The sequence below is a fragment of the Carcharhinus amblyrhynchos genome, chromosome 4 (assembly GCF_965287045.1).
Source record: "Carcharhinus amblyrhynchos chromosome 4, sCarAmb.v2.hapA, whole genome shotgun sequence".
In the NCBI taxonomy this organism is placed as follows: Eukaryota; Metazoa; Chordata; class Chondrichthyes; order Carcharhiniformes; family Carcharhinidae; genus Carcharhinus; species Carcharhinus amblyrhynchos.
Window position 1 is genome coordinate 61716195 of NC_137327.1, and position 12323 is coordinate 61728517.

Below are 12323 nucleotides of genomic sequence, written 5' to 3' on the forward strand. Positions count from 1 at the left end.
TTTCCAAATAGCAGCCCAGCAAGTTTGTAAAGGGACATTAATGAGTTCAAAGCAACGATTTCCATTGGATCTTTGTATTTAAGGCAACCCTTAACCACCTCCCCTGTTGGAGGATGCACACATTCAATGGTGAACCTATTTTGATAATTTTTTCTCTCTCTATCTGTAGTACCCTGAGTGTTCTGGGGACTTGGTATGTGACCATCATAATTATCATTAAGTACATCTGGCCAGATCAAAATATCGATGTCGGCAATATCCCAACCCGGTAAGTGCTGGTCGCTCAGTGTCCAGTTTGTCATGGATGCTTATTTAGTGGCCGCTACTCCCACACCCTTGATGCCCCCATGCTACAGAGTTCAATGTTGTCCTAAATAGAGGCCTGGACTGCCATTCTCAGGATGAGTTTGCTAGATTGGCTCTGTAGTTGTGTTACCTGGGCCGTTTGTGTGGGCACCTAAAGTAATCCTGCGTTAGCAGCATTCCCTTACCAGCAGAGGAGGTGGGCAAAGTCGCTTAGTCAACACCTCAGCTGGTAGGCTGTCAACCAGGCATTTGAGTAATGTGGAACTACCAGGCAAATGGAGGCCTTGTTTCAAATCTTATCACTGCTGCCTCTTAGCTCCAGGGACTCGGGTTCAATTCCAGTCTTGCGTAACTGTCTGTGTGGAATTTCTGTGTTCTGCATGTATTTGCATCGGTTTTCTCCTACAGTCCAAAGATCTGCATACTAGGTGAATTGGCTATGCTAAATTGTCCCTTAGTGTTCAAAGATGTGTAGTTTAGGGGGATTAGTGGGGTAAATGTGTGGAATTATGGGGATAGGGCACAGGGTGGGCCGGGTAAATTGGTAGTTCAGAGTGTTGATGCAGACTCAGTGGACTGAGGGGAACTTCTGCACTGTGGGGAAGACTTCATAGAATCCCAGTATCCATCAACTCTTTACATCCAATGAAGCCTTTTGGAAATGTTTTCAGCATTGTAATCTGGGAAATACTTGAAGGAGAGGGTTTGAGTTTGAAGAAGGATTCAGATAGTGAATAGGGAAATACTGTTACTTCATGGAGTTGGTGATGAATCACCAATTTGAACTAGTCAAGGGAAAAGGGTTGAGCAATAAATGCTGGCTTAATCTGTGACACCCACATCCCGGAAAAGAAAATAAGTAATTGAGTAATAAAAGGGGCTGGTTGAAACCTACTGTGTAGAATATTAGGAATGGTCTGCTTTATACGTTTTAAAGTAAAATTGGATTCATAATGGAATAGAGGAAAATACAGGTCCGTGGGGAGAAGATGGAGCAATTGGTGTAGTTTAGAGTTGTTCTAGTGAAGTACCAACGAGGGCCTGAATGGTATCCTGTGCTGTGAGTTAGCACAGTTCTCTCCTTTACACAGGAATAGCTTGTCGGGTAAAAGCAAAATACTGCGGATGCTGGAATCTGAAACAAAGACAGAAAATGCTGGGAAATCTCAACAGGTCTGACAGCATCTGTGGAGAGAGAATAGAACCAACGTTTTGTGTCTAGATGACCCTTCATCAGAACTAAGAGCAAAGAAAATCAGGAGAGGTTTATACCATGAGGGTGGGGATGTTGAAGAACATGATGTAGAGAGGCTGGTGTTGGACTTGGGTGGGCAGAGTAAGAAGTCTCTCAAACACCAGGTTGAAGTCCATCAGGTTTATTTGGAATCACAAAGTTTCGGAGCACTGCTCCTTCCATCAGGTGAGTGGAGGTTAGTGAGAAAGGTGCCAAAAATGTCCATTTAGTGATCAAAATGCATGAATAGCAGACTAGAAGTACAGATGGTAAAGGGACAGCTTGAGGATGATGGCAGTTGTCCTGAAAGGGGAGGGTGGGGTGGCAAGCAGGAAAGCTGGAATGGAGTAGAAAAATGGAAGTGAGAAAGAAAGATGATAAAAATGGAAGAATAAGATGAAAAGAAGAAATGAAATAAAATAAATGGAAATGGGGTGAAGGTGGAGGGGAGAGTTCATGCTCTGACGTCGTTAAACTCAATGTTCAATTCAGAAGACTGTAAAGTGCCCCATGGGAAAATGAGGTGCTGTTCCTTCAGTTTGCATTGGAGTTCACTAGAACATTGCTAAAGGTCATGGACAAGAGAGCAGGATGGTGTGTTGAAGTAACAAGCGGCAGGAAGATCTATATCCTGTTTGCGGATGGACCAAAGATGTTCAGCAAAACAGTCACCCAGTATGTGTTTGGTCTTTACGATGTAGAGTAGATTGCATTAGGTGCAGTGAATGGAATAGACCAGATTGAAGGAGGTGCATGTGAAGCACTGCTTCACCTGAAAGGGGTTTTTAGGACTTGGGACAGTGAGTAGGGAGGAGGTAAAGCGGTAGGTGTTGCACCTTCTACAATTGCATGGGAAGGTACTATGGGCAGGGTGAGGTGTTGGGTGTGATGGAGGAGTGGACTGAGGTGTCCCAGAGAAAACAGTCCCTGCAGAATGCTGACAGGATGGGGGAGGGAAAAGATGTGTTGAGTAGTTGCGTCTTGCTGGAATTGGCGGAAATGACGGAGGACGATCCTCTGAATGCAGAGACTGAAGAGGTGAAAAGTGAGGATGAGGGGGACCCTACTCTGGTTCTGGGAGGGAGAGGAGGAGGTGAGAGCAGTGGCCTGGAGGATGGATAGGACATGGTTGAGAACATTTGTAATGTCCTGGTGAACCCCAATGCAAACTGGAGGAACAGCACCTCATTTTCCGATTGGGCAGTTAATGTTTGGCCTGGAAGGCTGTTGAGTTCAACAACTTAAGAGCATGAAATCTCCCCTCCACCTTGACTCCATTTCCATTTATTTTATTTCATTTTTCTTTCTTTCTTTCTTTTCATCTCATTCATCCAGTTTATCATCCTTGCCCCCTTCCTGGTCCCCAGGCCAACTGCCTTAACCGTCTGTACTTCTATTCTGCCATCCATTCATTCATTCTGATCACTTAATGGGCACTTCTAGCACCTCTCTCAGCCTTATTCATCCTCATTTACATTCCCTTTGTCCTTTAACAGCCCTACCACTGCCCCCCCCCCCCCCCACCCTCTTAATATAAATCTTTTCTGATTTTCCTAGCTCTGATGAAGTCTCATCCAAACTTGAAACATTAGCTCAATAGTTTGTAGATATGTCTGTGTAATCTGAATTACTGATCTGAGCCACGTAATTTGCCTAGACACTGTCCTGGCTGTGGGCAGACGAGGGTGATTACACTGGAGGATAGGACCCCAGCATTATGCCTTGTGGCCATCGAAGGCAGTAGCATCCCCAAAGGGTTGCCCTGTGTTGGGTAGTGGCTGTATAACAAGAGAGGGAGCTGAGATGATTTGTATAGTTTGAGGGGGAAGAATGACTTGGGTTTGTCGAGTTGCCAGTCTTGTTAACATTTTTTTCTCCCTTTATCCTCAGCCCTTCCTCCTGGATGGCCGTGTTCAATGCCATTCCAACCATCTGTTTTGGATTTCAGGTATTGATGTTTTTCCCTTTTCTGTGTGGTTCTGTGATGCTTGGTCCCGCTCCTGATCTTTATAAATGAAGATTCCCCTTTATCCTTTTTTAAAGATGCAGAGCCAATATGCAGAAGGGATGGGCAAGCCCTTAATCCATCACTTTGCTCATTGCAAAACCAATTCAAATTGAATTGAATTCACAAGATCCAAGCTGACAAGTAAATGCATTACACCTGATCTTGGGCTTGATCTGAATCTTGATCTTAGCCAAAAGGATATCCACACAGGAGTGAGTTGGATTTATGATCTGAGTTGATGTGGCAGCTGTAGACAGTGGGAGTGATAATGATCAACATCTTTGAGTGTAGCTGAAGTCCGTACTCACTATGATAAGTGTACATGTGTGGACAGTGCATGATAGCACATCAGGAGTTGTCTTGTGGTGCCTCTTTAGTCACAATGTTTGGTCAAATGAGGGCAATTCTGGAAAAATTTCTGGAAACTTCTCGCCCACTTCGTGAGGCATTTAAGTACTAGCAGACAGCGGTAGCCAACGTCACATCTCAACTCGCTGGAAATTTATTCCACAAAGCTGGAAACATCTTCATGTCTCAGTGACTTGTCCGATTTTCTTTTAGATATCTGGAACAATTCTGCAAACATCATGTGTCTTGTCGGTTTTTTACTGGACCATTACCATTATCATGGGGCTGAGTGGAAAAAGACTTCCTAACTCTTTCTTGGTCTGGTTTGTGTATTCCATGTTGTCCTGCTATCACTGTCCCATCTCCACCTGTTCAACAAGACTGAGTACCTGGATAAGAAAACCTGATACCATGTACCCCCATCCCCACCACCTCCACCTCAGCTGATGAGTCCGCACTCCTCCATGCTGAACACCATTTGGAAGAAGCACTGCTTATTCTATGCGAAGGCGTAGAATATACTCTATGTAGAAGACTTCAGTGTCTATCATTGATTGTCTCAATAGCACCAAAAAGGACATATCTGCTAGATTGGGACGGCAGCAGGTGGTGAAGAAGCCAACAAGGACCTCGTCGCCACCACTGTAGCTGTTTACCTACATCAATCCGTGATGGTATTAGTAGGAGTGACCACAATGCAGTCCTTGTGGACACAAAGTCCCCTCTTCACACTGAAGATACTGTCCATCATATTGTGTGGCACTATTACTGTGCTGAATGGGATAGATTTCATGTCAGATCTAGCAACTCAAAGCTGGGCAGCAGAACTGTACTCAAACCCAGTCTATAACCTCGTGGCTTGGCATGTCCCCCACTCCACCATACCACCAAGCCAAGAGATCAGTGTGCTCAATGAAGTGCAGGAGGGCATGCCAAGAGCAACACTAGGCATACCTAAAAATGAGATGTTAACCTGGTGAAGCTGCAACACAAGCTTACATGCATGCGATAGACAGAGCTAAGCGACCCCCAAATCAAACAGTCCTTTCATGTTTGGTTGGTGGTGGACAATTGAACAACTAACTGGAGGAGGAAGCTCCACAAATATTCCTATCTTCAGAGATGGGAGAGGCCAGCATGACATTGCAGCAGATGAAACTGAAGCATTTGCAACCGTCTTCTTCAGCCAGAAGTGTTGAATGAATGTTTAATGTTGACCTCCTTTTGAGGTGCATGGCATCGTGGATGAGAATATATGAATTAGGAACAGAAGCTTTTCGATCTGCTCCACCGTTCATAAGGATCATGGCCAATCTTGAGCTCAGCGCCACTGCTTCCCATACCCCTCAATTCACTGAAAGATTAAATATCTGTTAATTGCAGTCTTGAATATTTTCAATGGTGGAACACCCACAACCATTTGGAGTAGTGAATTCCAAAGACTCATGACCCTTTGAATGAAGGAATTTCTCCTCAGCCATAAATGATTAATCCCTCACCTCGAGCCTGTGCCCCCTTGTTCTAGATTCCCAGCCAGGAGAAACAACCGTTTAGTATCTACCCTGTCAAACCCCTTAAATCTTGACTGTTTCAATGAGATCCCTTCTCATTCATCTAAACTCCGGACAATATCGATCCAGTTTACTCAGCCTCTCATGACAGGGACCAATCTAGTGAACCATTGTTCCACGAGTTCCAATACATGTATATCCTTGCTTATGTATGCAAATCTAAACTGCGTACAGTATTCCAGATATACAAGACTCATTCCCATTTTATTTCCATATTCTAGTTCCCTTGATGGAAAGGCCAGCATGTTGTGTGCTTGCCACATCACTTGCATGTTGGGTTTCTGTGTTGTTTAAGTGCTTCCAAATTTCTTTGAACATCAACATTGAAAAATTTCAGTTTAAAAGTGATGCCAGACTTCAGGCAATTCGATTCATAAATTATAAATTTATTATAAATGGATACAGTGGCGTTTATTAACAGTGACAACATCACAGACGTAGTATTGAAGACTTGTGCTCCAGAACTAGCCATGCCCTTAACTAAGCTTTTCCAGTTAGGCTACAATACTAGTATCTGTAGAAAATTGGCCATGAATGTCCTGAACACAAGAAGAAAGATACATCCAATCCAACCAATTACCGCCCCATCAGCCTACTCTCATCAACAAAACAATGGGAGATATCAGCTGTGCGCCACTTACTCAACGATAACCTGCTCACTGACGCTCAGTTTGGGTCCTCCTAGGATCACTGTTGCTGACCTCGTTACATCCTTGGTTCAGTGCCAAGGTGAAGGTGAGAGTGACTGACCTTGACAGCAAGGCAGCATTTCACTGAATGTAGCGCCAAGAAAGCTGGAGTCAGTGGGAATCAGGGGGAAAACCCTCCACTAGTTGGAGTCATACACAGCACAAAGGATGATGGTTGTGGTGGTTGGGGGCCAATTATCTCAGTCAAAGGTTATTGTTGAGGGGTTACTGGGAGTGAATTTTCCCTGGCTGGGGAATATAGAACATAGTCATAGGCCCCTCCAGATCTTCTTCAATGACCTTCCGTCCAACATAAGGTCGTAAGTGGGAATGTTTGCTGATGACTACAGAATGTACAATGCCATTCATGACTCCTCAGATACTAAAGCAGTCCATGTCCGAACGCAGCAAAGCCTGTACAATATTCAGGACTGACAAGTGGCAAGTAACACCCATGCCACACAAATGCCAGGCAATGATCACCTCCAGCAAGAGAGGATTTGATTATCTCCATTTGACATTCTGTGGCTTTATCATTATTAAATCGCCCACTATCAACATGTTACAGTTGCTATTAACCAGAAGCTGAACTGGACTAGCCATATAAATACTGTGACTACAAGAGCAGGTTGTAGGCTGGGTATCCTGCAACGAGTAAGTCTCCTTCTGAGTCAGGAGTGCAATGGAATACTCTCCGCTTGCCTGGATGGAAGCAGCTCCAGCAACACAAGAAGCTTGCACCATTCAGGACTAAGCAGCCTGCTGGATCAGCACCCCAACCACTAGCTTAAAATTTACTTCCTTCACCACTGATGCACAGTGACAACAAGATGCACTGCGGCAACTCACCAACGTCCTTCCAACAGCACCAACCAAACCAGGGACCTCTACTATCTAAAAGGACAATGGCAATAGATACTTGGGAACACCAGCTGCATGTTCCATTGCCTTGGAAATATATCACCGTTCCTTCATTGTTGCTGGGTCAAAATTTTGGCACGTCATAAGAACATAAGAACGCTCACCATCCTGCCTTGGAAATATATCACCGTTCCTTCATTGTTGCTGGGTCAAAATTTTGGCACGTCATAAGAACATAAGAACGTAAGAAGTAGGAGCAGGAGTAGGTCATCTAGCCCTTCGAGCCTGCCCCGCCATTCAATAAGATCATGGCTGATCTGAAGTAGCTCAGTTCCACTTTCCCGCTTTCTCCCCATAACCCTTAATTCCCTTGCCTACCAAAAACCTATCTACCCGTGACTTAAATATATTTAGCGAGGTAGCCTCCACCACATCAACGGGCAGAGAATTCCAGAGATTCACCACCCTTTGAGTGAAGAAGTTCCTCTTCAACTCCGATGTAAACTGGCCCCCCCTTATATCGAGGCTGTGCCCTCTAGTTCCACTATCCTTTCTAAGCGGGAAGAATCTGTCTACCTCTACCCTATCTATCCCCTTCATTATCTTATACGTCTCTATAAGATCCCCCCCCCTCAGCCTTCTAAACTCCGAGTACAGACCCAGTCTATTCAATCTCTCCTCATAGGCTAACCCCCTCATCTCCGGTATCAGCCTAGTGTACCTTCTCTGCACTCCCTCCAAGGCCAATATAGAACATAGAACATAGAACATTACAGCGCGGAACAGGCCCTTCGGCCCACAATGTTGCGCCGACCAGTCTTATTTTTAAAAAAAAACATTGACCCACTACTCTAAACCAATCCCTTTTCGTCCATAAACCTATCCACCAATCTCTTAAACGCCCCCAAACTAGGCGCATTTACAACTGCAGCAGGCAGGGCATTCCAGTCCCTCACCACCCTCTGGGTAAAGAACCTGCCCCTGACATCCGTCCTATAACTACCCCCCCCTTAATTTAAAGCCATGCCCCCTCGTGCTAGCTTTCTCCATCCGAGGAAACAGGCTATCACCATCCACCCTATCTAAACCTCTAATCATCTTATATGTTTCTATAAGATCCCCTCTTAGCCGCCTTCTTTCCAGTGAAAACAACCCCAAATCCCTCAGTCTGTCCTCATAGGACCTCCCCTGCATACCAGGCAACATCCTGGTAAACCTCCTCTGCACCCTCTCCAAAGCCTCCACATCCTTCCTGTAATGTGGGGACCAGAACTGCACACAGTACTCCAAGTGCGGCCGCCCCAGAGTTGTGTACAGTTGCAACATGACGCTGCGACTCCTAAATTCAATCCCCCTACCAATAAACGCCAAGACACCGTACGCCTTCTTAACAACCTTATCTACTTGATTCCCAACTTTCAGGGATCTATGTACACATACACCTAGATCCCTCTGCTCCTCCACTCTATTCAAAGTCCTCCCGTTAGCCCTATACTCAACACATCTGTTATTCCTACCGAAATGGATTACCTCACACTTCTCCGCATTAAACTCCATCCGCCACCTCGCGGCCCAGCTCTGCAACCTGTCCAAGTCACCCTGCAAACTTCGACACCCTTCCTCACAATCTACCACACCTCCGACTTTGGTGTCATCAGCAAATTTACTAATCCACCCAACTATACCCTCATCCAGATCATTAATAAAGATTACAAACAGCAGTGGCCCCAAAACAGATCCCTGAGGCACACCACTCGTAACCGAACTCCATGATGAATAATTACCATCAACCACCACCCTCTGTCTCCTATCTGCTAACCAATTCCTGATCCAAGTACCTAAATTACCACCAATCCCATACATCTGCATTTTCTGCAGAAGCATACCATGGTGAACCTTATCAAACGCCTTACTAAAATCCATATATACCACGTCTACTGCCTTACCCCTATCCACCTCTTTGGTCACCTTCTCAAAGAACTCAATAAGGTTAGTAAGGCACGACCTTCCCGCTACAAAACCATGCTGACTATCTCTAATCAATTCATTACTCTCCAAATAACTATAAATCCTATCCCTAATAATTCTTTCTAAAACCTTGCCCACTACAGAAGTAAGACTCACTGGTCTATAATTCCCAGGGAAGTCTCTGTTCCCCTTCTTAAACAATGGGACAACATTCGCTGTCCTCCAATCTTCCGGTACTATACCAGAGACCAACGACGACCTGAAGATCAGAGCCAGTGGCTCTGCAATCACCTCTCTTGCCTCCCATAGAATCCTAGGGTAAATCCCGTCTGGACCAGGGGACTTATCTATTTTCAACCCTTCTAGAATATCCAACACATTCTCTGTATCAACTGCAATACTTTCTATTTTACACCCCTTCACCCCAGTGACCTCCTCAGCTACATTCATATCGTCCTGCGTGAACACCGAAGAGAAATAATGGTTCAATGCCTCTCCAATCTCTTCCGGTTCCACACACAACTTCCCCCTACTGTCTGTAACTGGCCCTAATCTTGCCCTAACCAACCTTCTGTTCTTGACATACCTATAGAACGCCTTAGGATTCTCCTTAATCCTATCAGCCAAAGTCATCTCATGCCCTCTTCTAGCCCTTCTTAACTCCCTCTTCAACTCCCTCCTAGCCAATCTAAAGCTTTCTACTGCACTACCCGAGCCCTCAAGCCTCATCCGAAAATAAGCCTCCTTCTTCTTCCTAACCAACAAATCAACTTTTTTTGTGCACCACGGTTCCCTAGCCCTACCAATTCCTCCTTGCCTGACAGGGACATACCTATCACAGACCCGCAGTAGCTGCTCCTTGAAAAAACTCCACATTTCAGACGTTCCTAGTCCCTGTAATCTCCTAGTCCAACCAATGCTTCCTAATTCTCTCCTAATGGCCTCATAATTACCCTTCCCCCAGCTAAAACTACTGACCCGAGGTTCCTTCCGCAAATATATCCTTCCGCAAATACGGCGACCAAAACTGCACACAGTACTCCAGTTGTGGCCTCACCAGTACCCTGTACAGTTGCAACAAGACCTCCCTGCTTTTATATTCTATCCCCCTCGCTATAAAGGCCAACATTCCAATCACCTTCTTGATCACCTGCTGCACTTGCAGACTAGGTTTTTGTGATTTGTGCACAAGGACCCCCAGATCCCTCTGCACAATAGCATGCTACAGCTTTTCGCCTTTTAAATAATAATCCCTCCTACGATTATTTCTACCAAAGTGGATAATCTCACATCTGCTAACATTATACTCCATCTGCCAGGTCCTCGCCTACTTGCTCAGCCTATCCAGATCTCTCTGCAGACTTTCCGCACCTTCCACGCAATTTGCTTTTCCACTCGTCTTCATGCCATCAGCAAATTTCGTTAGCCTACACTCAGCCCCGTCCTCCAGATCATCTACGTAAATGGTAAACAGTTGAGGTCCCAGCACTGATCCCTGCGGCATTCCACTAGTCACCAACTGCCGACCAGAATAGCACCCACTGATTCCAACTCTCTGCTTCCTATTAGACAACCAATCCTCTATCCACGCTAACACCTTACCCCCAACTCCGTGCACCCTAACCTTTTGCAGCAACCTTTTGTAAGGCACCTTATCAAACACCTTTTGGAAATCTAAAAACACCACATCCACCGGTTCTCCTCTGTCTACCGCACTAGTCACATCCTCATAGAAATCCAGTAAATTCGTTAAACACGACTTCCCCTTAACGAGTCCGTGCTGCGTCTGCTCTATCAAACAATTCTTCTCTAGGTGCCTCGCTATTTCTTCTTTGACGGATTCCAGCATTTTTCCAACAACAGACGTTAAACTAACTGGCCTATAATTCCCTGCCTTTTGCCTGCTACCTTTTTTAAACAGCGGCATAACATTAGCCATTTTCCAATCTTCCGGCACTTCCCCGGAATCCAGCGAAGTTTGGTAAATAATCACTAAGGCGTCTACTATCACCTCTGCCATTTCCTTCAGAACCCTAGGATGCATTCCATCTGGTCCCGGGGATTTGTCCACCATCAGTCCCGCTAGTCAATCAAGCACTACCCCTCTAGTGACAGTAATCACAGTCAGGCCCTCATCTTCCCTAACAGCGTTGTAGGTGCATCTATCCTGCAAGCAGCAGTTCAAGAAGGCAGCTCACTACTAATTGCTTGAGCGTAATTAGCAATGGGCAATAAACACCACCTTTGCCAGCAACGCACATGATCCTTGAAAGAATAAAATAAATTACATGGGTGATATTGTCAGTCTGATGTATTAAAGTGTGAAATGATACATTCCAGAGGGATAAATTTGGAGATATAAATTAACTAGTGCAATTATGGTAGAGTTGCAGGAAGAACAGGGAGACTTGTGGGTATACCAACTCGAATCTTTAAGGGTGGGAGGACAAGGTGAACTCAACTTTCTGAAACACTGGCTAGTTTCCAGTGGGAGAATTATGTTCAATTCTGGTCAAACGACAGGGAGAATGTCCCACCTTCTTCAAGGTTTTGACAATGATTAGTTAGGATGGTACTTGGGGTGAGGGGATGCAGATATCTGGAAAGTCCAGAGGAGCAAACAAACCTTAAATGCTTGGCTTGATCATACAGTAACATCAATAATACAAATAAAACAACAAAAAGTACCACTCCTTCGAGTGGAGTAAGCCAGTGGAAGATTTTATAGAGTTAAGATTTCTGAGTGGTTATCTTGGAGAAGCTGTTTCAATTGACATGAGGATTGATACCTGCATTTAAAATAATTAACAAAAAACGTGATTCATGACAGCTGATGTGACAGGGCAGCAGGAGAAGGGGCCACAGCTGGTTCAGGGTTAACAGGGGGAGGTTAGGTACTGAAGAAGGGGATCTGGGGACAGTGATTGAGATAGACTGGATCCAGTTAAGGAATAAATGCTAGCAGGTGGAATGGACTCATGAGGTTGTTCTGAGCAGACCTGGTCAAATAGAGTGTATAGATTGCCTTATCCAGAAGGTGGTGAATATGTGGAACTCACTACCACAGAATGTATTTGACGCCAAAACATTGATTTCAAGAATTTCAGTGTGGAAGGTCAGAAGGATCTTGGGGTCCGGGTTCATAGGACTCTCAAATCGGCTTCGCAGATAGAGGACGTGGTTAAGAAGGCGTATGGTGTACTGGCCTTCGTCAATTGAGGAATTGAGTTCAGGAGTCGGGAGATAATGCTGCAGCTGTATAAGACCCTGGTCAGACCCCACTTGGAGTATTGTGCTCATTACAGGAAGGATGTGGAAGCCAATGGAAGAGTGCAGAG

At 45.0% G+C, this 12323-nt stretch overlaps 1 protein-coding gene across 5 annotated transcripts in view; it reads left to right on the forward strand.

The window, feature by feature from the left end:
- The window catches only part of slc38a7 (solute carrier family 38 member 7), a 103002-nt gene that overhangs the window by 16469 nt on the left and 74210 nt on the right, over positions 1-12323 (forward strand). For all 5 annotated transcript variants that reach the window (XR_013886502.1, XR_013886501.1, XR_013886503.1 and 2 more), the window contains exons 5-6: positions 170-268; positions 3431-3488. Coding sequence is in view for 2 of the 5 variants with exons in the window: in XM_080187264.1 (XP_080043390.1) it covers positions 170-268; positions 3431-3488 (157 nt within the window). In the remaining 3 variants the exon portion in view is untranslated. The remainder of the gene's footprint in view (positions 1-169; positions 269-3430; positions 3489-12323) is intronic.